Below are 9202 nucleotides of genomic sequence, written 5' to 3'. Positions count from 1 at the left end.
AGGCAGTTGCTTAACCAACTGAGCCACCCAGGCGCCCGTTTATTTTTATTTTTAAAAGATTTTATTTGGGCGCCTGGGTGGCTCAGTCGTTGGGCATCTGCCTTCGGCTCAGGTCATGATCCAAGGGTCCTGGGATCGAGCCCCACGTTGGGCTCCCTACTCGGCGGGGGGCCTGCTTCTCCCTCTCCCACTCCCCCTGCTTGTGTTCCCTCTCTTGCTGTGTCTTTGTCAAATAAATAAATAAAATCTTTAAAAAAAAATTAAAGATTTTATTTATTTGAGACAGAGAGAGAGAGAGAGTACAAGCAGGGGGAGCAGCAAGGAGAGAGAGGGAGTAGACTCCTCGCTGAGCAGGGAGCCGGATGAGGGGCTCGATCCCAGGTAGGGATCATGACTTGAGCTGAAGGCAGACACCCAACTGACTGAGCCACCCAGGCACCCCCTGTTGCTTTTAATTCTAACAGGCATATTACTTACATTTCATTTAGATCTTTGGCTGTGGCCTTACCTTGTTTTCATTTGGGATAAATTCCTCTGACTTCTCATTTTGTCTAAGTCGCTGCCTTCTTGTCTATGTTCCAATTATGTTTTGTGCTCCTGACAGTAATGGCCTTTTGAAGATGTCCTGTAGTGCCCACAGCCTGGTGCTTCAGTGAGTGCCTCCGGTGTGTGTTGTGTGCATTCTGCTGTTGTGTTCTGACTGCTCTGTCCTTGAGGCCCGTCATCTGCAAAGGCTCTTTGCCTGTGTTTGGTACCTGGCTTGAATGTGGTGAGTTTTAACTAGGTGTGCTTTGGTCTGCTTGTGACACGAGTCCCGTCACCACCTCCACTGGAACTGAGGCCCTGCAAAACTCTCTGGTTGGGAGATGTGGTATGGGCTGGGCTTTGTGCTGGTCTTCTGGGGGAGGGTCCCCCCACAGTGGGACTGAGGCAAGCCTGAGAAGGGTGGTTCCACTGGAGTGCAGGGGAATGGTGCTTGGTGTAAGCAAGTTAGGTAGCCAATATTAGTGCCACAGTGCTTCCTACAGGTGGCTCCCTGTTTATGCTGAGGGGTAGGGGAGGGAAATGGCACTAGCTGGTACCTCTGTCCCTGGAGAAATGTCTCCATGAACTCTGCCTCTCAGGGGCAGCTCCAAGAAGAGGGAGTAATCTCCCCACCATGTGCCCCAGCACTCTAGATCGCCTTTCCAAGCTGTCTGCCCCCAGGGTTGTCTGCCTTCTCTCTAGGAGCAGCATAGTGCCTATGGGCTCTATCCCAATCAATCCTGTTGAACTTTAAAACTCCAGGCTTTAAGTCCTCCTAGTTGCAAGAACTCATGAAATTCAGCCCCTCTTGTTTTCTGAGCCAGGTGGCTATGGGGAAACGTCCTTGTGCAATCCAGTGTGCTCCTCTCTCTCGCCCTTTTCTGTGACCATACCTCCTTCCCCTCCACAACAACCAGGATCCATTTTCTCTCCTAAACCATGTCTCCATACTTCCTACCTTCTTCGATGTGGCTTCTTCTCTCCCTTTAGTTGTAGAGTTTGTTCTGTTAGTCCTCAGGTCTATTTCTGGGGTATTTAGGATGATATGATTGTTATGTACTTCTATTCATGGGACAAGGCAAGACTAGGGTCCTCCTACTTTGTCACCATCTTCATCTCTGACTACTCACCCATCTATTTACCACTGGGTAACAAATTATTATAGTGAAGTTGAATCTTAGTGTGTATATATATTTAATAGAAGGATGTTGACAGATAATATACTTGAAGTGTTACATTTATTAAGCAAAAATAAGTTATTATTTATTTTTAAGGATCAGGTTGTTTCTTGTAATGTTGCACATGTTTTAAACAAATTCTTTTAAGATGTAAACCATCATGTTTTATTAAAATTGAATAAGCCATTAAAATTGCTACAGCATATCACACCTAAGCTCTCCAGTACAATGTTAAGCAAATATGTATTGTAGAGAAAGCACCAGAAGTAGTCAAGGCAGCAAGACTGTTTCAAAGTAAGGTTAGCTAAAGCCTGTCTCCTTTTTATTCCTTATTCCCTAAAGGAGTTACACTACCGAGTGAAGGAATTTCCCAGCTGCAGTTTTGAGGCCATAAGTGCAAGCTTAAATGATTGCTCTCGAGACTTCAGCTTTTGCAGGCAATCATGTCCAAATAAATTACAATAAAACCGTATGATTTTGTTATTTTAACATCAAACTGAATGGTGGACTGAAATCAACACGTGAAAGAAAGGCTCAAAGCTTGTTCCTCTTCTAAAAGAGTAGTGTCATTCTAGTTTTATTGATGCATGAATTTTCATAAAGTGCGGTAACAAAATAAAGTGAAAGAAGTTTTGAAGATCTATATACAACTCTGAAATTAAGATAAGTTACTGTGTTCTTGAGAGAATTTTAACTTTGTGGAAGCTGTAACATACATTAAAAACTCATTGATCCAAGTAACATAATGATTCTTTTTCCCCCTTAGATCAATCTCTTATGAAGGAGTATATAATTATGATAGCTTATAAGTCAAGATTAGATTAAAAGGAAATTTATGTGCTATAGACTAAATCCAGATACAGTCAGGTGCTGAGCATTATTTCTGGCTTCAAAATAGGATGTATCTGTTTCGTCATCTGGTTGGGGTATGAAAGGCATAGTTTGATGCTGCAGATTTTCCCAGTCCACATCACTGAAGAGAGGATGACGTTTCAGCTCTTAGAAAAAATATAAAACAAAATAGAGCATTATAACACTGTTACCTAAGTAAGTACTGTTTTACAGGAAGTAAGGGAAGATCTCAGATATATCTTGCCCTGTTTTGCTTCACACATATGTGTTTAATGTCTGTCTCTCTGGGCAACCATGTACTTCATAATGGCACACATTATGTCATTTTGTATAACAGTTGACATATGACAGGTGCTTGGCCTGTATTCATCAAATGAGTGAATGAATGGTTTTCCTTAACAGAAGCCTATATTATCTCATGCCTCCATCTTCTCACACAATCCCTGACTTGATGGGACAAGAGCTTGGCCTGCTTCCTGCTCCCAGACACAGCTTCCACACCATTGATCTTCATGATTAATGCTCCACTTCTCATTCCAAGTCCTTGCTACCTGTTTCTTTCTCTGCAATCCTTATCACCACCTATTACCTTAGGTAACTCTGGTAAAAACATCATCCTCCACTACCTTAATTTCTTTCCTATGCCCCATCCTTATCCTTCATGGTGATTTCAACATATACACTGATGACATTTGTGACATATTCTCTTCATGGTTCTTTGACTTCTTTGATTTCATTGATTGTATCTTGACTACATGCCCTTTTAGCAGCATGAATATATCTGGAGTCTTTATTGCTTCACTTACAAGATCTCAACTTTGCTCATCTCTTTTTTTTTTTTTAAAGATTTTATTTATTTATTTGAGAGAGAGAGAATGAGAGAGAGCGAGTACATGAGAGGGGGGAGGGTCAGAGGGAGAAGCAGACCCCCCGCCGAGCAGGGAGCCCGATGTGGGACTCGATCCCGGGACTCCAGGATCACGACCTGAGCCGAAGGCAGTCACTTAACCAACTGAGCCACCCAGGCGCCCTGCTCATCTCTTTAACTACATTTGCAGTACCTGCCTTCTTTCCTAATTCCTTCTACCTACTAAAATGAAAACATGTGGGATGCCTGGGTGGCTCAGTCAGTTAAGCATCTGCCTTCAGCTCAGGTCATGACCCCAGGGGCCTGGGATCGAGTCCCCCATCAGGCTCCCTGCTCAGCGGGGAGTCTGCTTCTCCCTCTGCTGCTCCCCCTGTTTGTGCTCTCTGTCTCTCTCTCTATCTGACAAATAAATAAATAAAATATTTAAACAAAAATATAAATAAAATAAAACAAAAACATGTTCTTTTGATCACACTGTGATATTTAGTTGCTAGACACAACCTCCCCTATCCTCAACCCTTCACTTTATAAGACAAATATAAAGATGTCGGCAAAAAAATTAGGTGACAATCAAGGCATTAAGCAGTTCAAAAAACCAGCAACCAAATTTAAGGAAAATATTGGGAGAAGACTACACAGACAGGAAAGAATTATGTGTCTATATTGGGAGTGATGGCTTGGGAAGTCAGTATATCTACAAGCTGGTTTTCCCCTAAACTAAAAGACTGGTAGGAAAACAATAAAATAGCAAAAAGAATCTGTCTCTTAATTGTTCAAAATAAATGTCTGAGCATGGATTAGAGTTACTTATAGCAGTAACTCTTAAACTGGTATCTGGCTGTGATGTGACGCTTTATGACTCTCTCATCATAACTATTTATTTAAACTGAACTCACAAAAGAATTCTAAGCCAGTTTAAGATTAACTCTACAAACAGTTGTTGCAACAACTGTTTTTAACTGAAGACCTCTCCTGTCATCTGCTTCACTATGTAAACTGTTCATTAAACAAACGAACAAAAATCTGAGGTCATTGGTGAGAATGGTGTTCTATCTCTGTTTATTTTGTCCTTTGGGAAGCAAAATTACCCCAGTTGAGAACTCCTAAAGTAATTTTTAAAGCTGGGCTTTCAAATGTCTGCACCCTCACTTTACATAGGATTTTCCTCAAATCCCACTTTTCACAAAGGTCTTCCTGACCACTCCAGCTAGAAAATCTCTTGTCAAACTTTGTATCCACTCACTTGCTTTATCTTTCTTCTCAGTACTCACTGCTAGATGCATTATGTCATGGTTGTATCTCATTACCTGTGTCTTTCCCCTAGAGAGTAAGTTGTACAGCACATGGATTTTAGTCTGGTTCGTCCCTAGGATACCTCCAGCACCCATTGCCTGGCACCTAGAAGTCACTCTACAGGATTTGTTAAATAAGGAAATAAACTGTTGATCTTATTAGAGGGAATACCTAGAAGCTGACACAAGTGACATATTACTGAAGTTCATTTTTCTCAATACCTTAGACCACATGGAAATGCATTTGGGGACATAACTGCTTCTTTGTCTCTATGTATACTTTGTTAGAAAAGGGATTTTAGCCAGTTGACATTAAACCTAATTTGAATCTAAATTAAAGTTAATGAGTTTTCTAGTTTCAAAATTGGAGTTTAATATACTCCTGCACTGGAAAAAACCATTGACTGGATCACAAAGATACCAGATTTGTCTTATTTGAGACACCTGATACATTTGTCAGTCAACAGTGGTATCAGAAATGAAGCAGTAAGAAATTATAGAAGAGAGTTTTGATAAAAAAAAAAAAATTTCCTGTATTGGTTGATGAGTAACTTTATTAGGCTTTGAAAAAACCCAAGACACTGACAAGATAAGATTGCTTTAAGGTACCTGTTTGAGATTAATAAAATTCAGCGAGTGAGTATCCCAACGTGATGCACTGAATTTTAATGCAGAATAAGGACAAATATATCAATGCATATCTAGCAGGCAAAAATAAACTGAAGAAATTTTTAACCAATTTAGCAGTCAGATTATCTATAGTATTGTCCTAGAACTTAGTATCATTATTACCATTCATCTTAAACAAATCAAGCTAGGAGTTTATTAACACAAAACCTTACCTTTCATACCAGCTCTCTTTGCATTATCAAGAGTTAAAAGTATTTCTACTGCATTTTGAGCATTATCAGATAACTTTTCTTCACCTTCAGGCCAAGGGATATCTACAAATACAAATAGCTTGTTAATCATTGTTCAAATAATACACAGAGATAAATGCATCTGTCTTAATAGAAAAAGAATCACCTCTTTTCAGAATATTTTGGAATACTTGTTGTGGTGTTTCATCATTAAAAGGAGGAATTCCTGTTAGAAACTCAAACAAGCAAACTCCAAGTGCCCACCAGTCTACTGCAGGACCTGGAATTTAAAAGGGAGTAGTTGAACTTGCAAGCATTTTGTGCAAATGTTTCATCAACTAAAACGTTAATACATGGATATTTGGGCACAGTCAAGGCATTCATTTCCTAAGGATTTCTTCTAGTTCCATAAGGTACAAAAACCCAAATTATCTTCATTTCAGTAACATGGCAATTATTTTCCTTCTATTCTCCAAGAAGTTTAGATTAGCAATTAACACAGCTAGTCAAAGAAAAGTTAAAGCTATCTTTCTTTTGTCACTCACTAAAAACCTCTCATATTCTGGATATTTACTTGTTCTAAATCCTAAAACACTAAGAAGAAATACATTTAACCTACAGATTACTCTCTAAAATAGAGTACTTGTCAATTTCAAATGGGGGAGGGAAACAATAACATTTAGATGGTTTTGTACTCCACTTGCTCACATGGGTATGAGATGAAATAGCAACATTTATACTAATTGGAGGACAGCCTGGTTAACAAAGGAAAGCCTTACAGTGTTTTAATGTCCTCTTACTCCTTTTAAAAACAGAGAAGGACAAATTAGTTTAACAAAAAATATTCACTTAAACTATGGCTTGAGGTAATTAGGAGGTAAGTCTTTTTTTTTTTTTTTTAAAGATTTTATTTATTTATTTGACAGAGAGAGACACAGCGAGAGAGGAAACACAAGCAGGGGGAGTGGGAGAGGGAGAAGCAGGCTCCCCACTGAGCAGGGAGCCTGATGCAGGGCTTGATCCCAGAACGCTGGGATCATGACCTGAGCTGAAGGCAGACGCTTAATGACTGAGCCACCCAGGAGCCCCAGGAGGTAAGTCTTAATGAATACGTAAAACTGATTTCTAAAGATCTTTACTGGAAGCATCATCTATATACAAAGATGTTTCAAACAATTATTTTAAACATGACCTTATAATCTGGTTTATAGTTTTGTTAGTTCTACGAAAAAATATTTCTGAAGGAAAGGTTAATTTTAGTCAAAAATGATTAACTTCAATATAAATTTAAAATAGGAATTCTAGTCTAGTACTAAATGTGCTTGAAAATTACTCTTTAAAATCAATTTCATGGGATGCCTGGGTGGCTCAATCAGTTAAATGTCTGCTTTTGGCTCAGGTCATGATCCCAGAGTCCTGGGATCGAGCCCCATGTCGGGCTCCCTGCTCAGTAGGGACTCTGCTTCTCCCTCTCCTGTTTCCCCTCTCCCCTGCTCGTGCTCTCTTTCTCGCTTGCTTGCTCTCTCTCAAGTGAATAAAAAAAAACTAATAAAAAAACTGCTATAAAATCAATTTCACAAAATTCATTATTGTGGTTAAGCAACTGCCACCATTCCATTTTAAAAGAAGTAGGAAAGCACTGTAGAATCTGCCATTAGGAAAATAATCGCATGCATTTAGAGTGCCTCTTCACTGCAAGCCACATAATCCCATCTTCCGTAAGGAACAAAGAATGTAAACAGTCTATAGACTTCTATTTCTATAATAATCACTATTAAAAAAACATACAAACCACTTTGGTTAGTAGACCTTTTAAGCAGCACTGAGAAAGAATAGATAGTATAACCAAATAACAGAAAAGTAGGAGAGAAGTCAGGAAAAAATATGTATCTTCATTATTTTACTTAGGTTAGAAACTAGAACCCTTTTCCCAGCTCAGCCAAAATGTACTCCTGTCAAAAACTGACATGATTTCTCCATGGGTATGTCATACATACCCATATATTTGAGTCAAAGTCTAATAAGATCACACATGATGATAAATTGTAGCAATTATAATACATACCATTAGCCAGAGAAATAGAACAAACTTGTTTCACACTATTGGTTTTCTAATATGAAACCCCCATCTGTAATTTGTACACTGATACTGTTAGGCCTTTCTGTTTTCTAATAATAATGGAATTAAATGGGTAGGAAAATTCAAGCTCTTTTGTCGGTGCTAATTTTAATATTTTTTATTAAGCCTATTTTCTGGGTTGCAATACAAAGGCTGTATCTTCACTCTTTGCCACCTTTAAAAGTTATTTAAAAAATGCTACATGCCTACATTTGTTTTCATAGAGAACATTCTCCCTGGATGTCCTCCTGTTCAGAAGATAGAATATAGTTCATTTTGTATTTCCTAAGTAAGATGAAAGGGAAAATACTTTTTTATGCAATGTGATCTAGTTATACTTTGACCAGTTTAATTTGCTTTGCCATATTACTTTATAGAGAAGCTCACTCACCGGAAGTCAGAAATCCTGCATGTAAGAAAAGAGTAGTTAGGTACATTGTATTAAAATCATGAGTTCATCCGCACATCATTCAACAAACTAGATCCTAAATATTATGCCAGACACAAGGGACACAAAGGTAAATAAGAGAGCTTTTTCCAAGGAGAAATCAACCTACTCCAGGCAAGACAAAACAGATAATTTTGACACAATGTTAAGAGAAATGAAATAAAAATATGCACAAGAAGCTATGGGAAACTCTGGCCAGAGTTCCTAAGTAATTGGTAGGGGGGGGAGACCATGGAGGGCTCAGAGAAGTCTTAGCTGTTCTCAGCATGATGTTTAGAAACAGAGAGGTCAATACAAGAAACAAAGTTGCTATAGAGACTGCCCTTGAGGCTTTGGATTTGGGGAAAGAGGTATAAAGCAGTGATTTTTCTTTTTAAATTATAAATTGCTTTGTATTGGGGCCCTGGATGGCTCAGTCGGTTAAGTGTCTGACTCCTGATCTCAGCTCAGGTCTTGATCTCAAAGTTGTGAGTTCAAGCCCTGCATTGGGCTCCACGCTGGGTGTGGAGCCTACTTTAAAAAAAAAAATTGCTTTGTATTTGTTATTTTAAGAACTGTGTATCAAATATTTTATAGAAAATGAAAATCTTAAAATAAATCACTAGATAGCTGAGGTAACTAGATGTCCCATTAAAATAGTGGCAAGATCCTAAAAAGCAAATGTTTATATGTGAAGCTTACTTTTATACTGTATCCTAAGTAGAGAAAACGTATATTATAGGAAATGAGCTGGCAAACCTGTAACTTAGCAACATGGACACTGTACAAAAATCAGTTAGGTGCCCAGAGGAACTTAGTTGCTTTGGCTAATAAGGGGGAATTCGTATATGTGCTGCCGAAGCGAGCACTAATAACGGGGAATTCGAAATGTGTTTCAACACTGTAGAGATTAACTGTTAGTGAGTGCTACCAAGGAATCCTCCTGGAGTGCTAGGTAGAAGGGGAACCTAGACTCTCATCTTAAGAAATTTTCTTAAGCTTTTGCAGCGGAGATAAATATAATAAGTAAAATGACATAAGCTTTAAACAATTTCTAATAAAGCGACAGAGACGTGGGGGC

The 9202-nt window shown here is 38.8% G+C and overlaps 1 protein-coding gene across 5 annotated transcripts in view; it reads right to left on the bottom strand.

Moving 5' to 3' along the window:
- Positions 1-2543: 2543 nt before the first annotated feature.
- The window catches only part of MASTL (microtubule associated serine/threonine kinase like), a 37634-nt gene continuing 30975 nt past the window's right edge, over positions 2544-9202 (bottom strand). For 2 of the 5 annotated variants that reach the window (XM_021687149.1, XM_021687150.1), the window contains exons 10-13: positions 8086-8100; positions 5742-5855; positions 5558-5659; positions 2544-2701 (exon numbers count right to left, since the gene is read on the bottom strand). In XM_021687149.1, the coding sequence (XP_021542824.1) occupies positions 2544-2701; positions 5558-5659; positions 5742-5855; positions 8086-8100 (389 nt within the window). The remainder of the gene's footprint in view (positions 2702-5557; positions 5660-5741; positions 5856-8085; positions 8101-9202) is intronic. The other 3 variants (XM_021687147.1, XM_021687148.1, XM_021687151.1) reach the window with 2 other exon arrangements.

Source organism: Neomonachus schauinslandi, chromosome 5 (genome assembly GCF_002201575.2).
Source record: "Neomonachus schauinslandi chromosome 5, ASM220157v2, whole genome shotgun sequence".
Lineage (NCBI taxonomy): Eukaryota > Metazoa > Chordata > Mammalia > Carnivora > Phocidae > Neomonachus > Neomonachus schauinslandi.
Note: the sequence above shows the minus strand (reverse complement) of the source record. Positions and strands in the feature narration are given on the sequence as shown.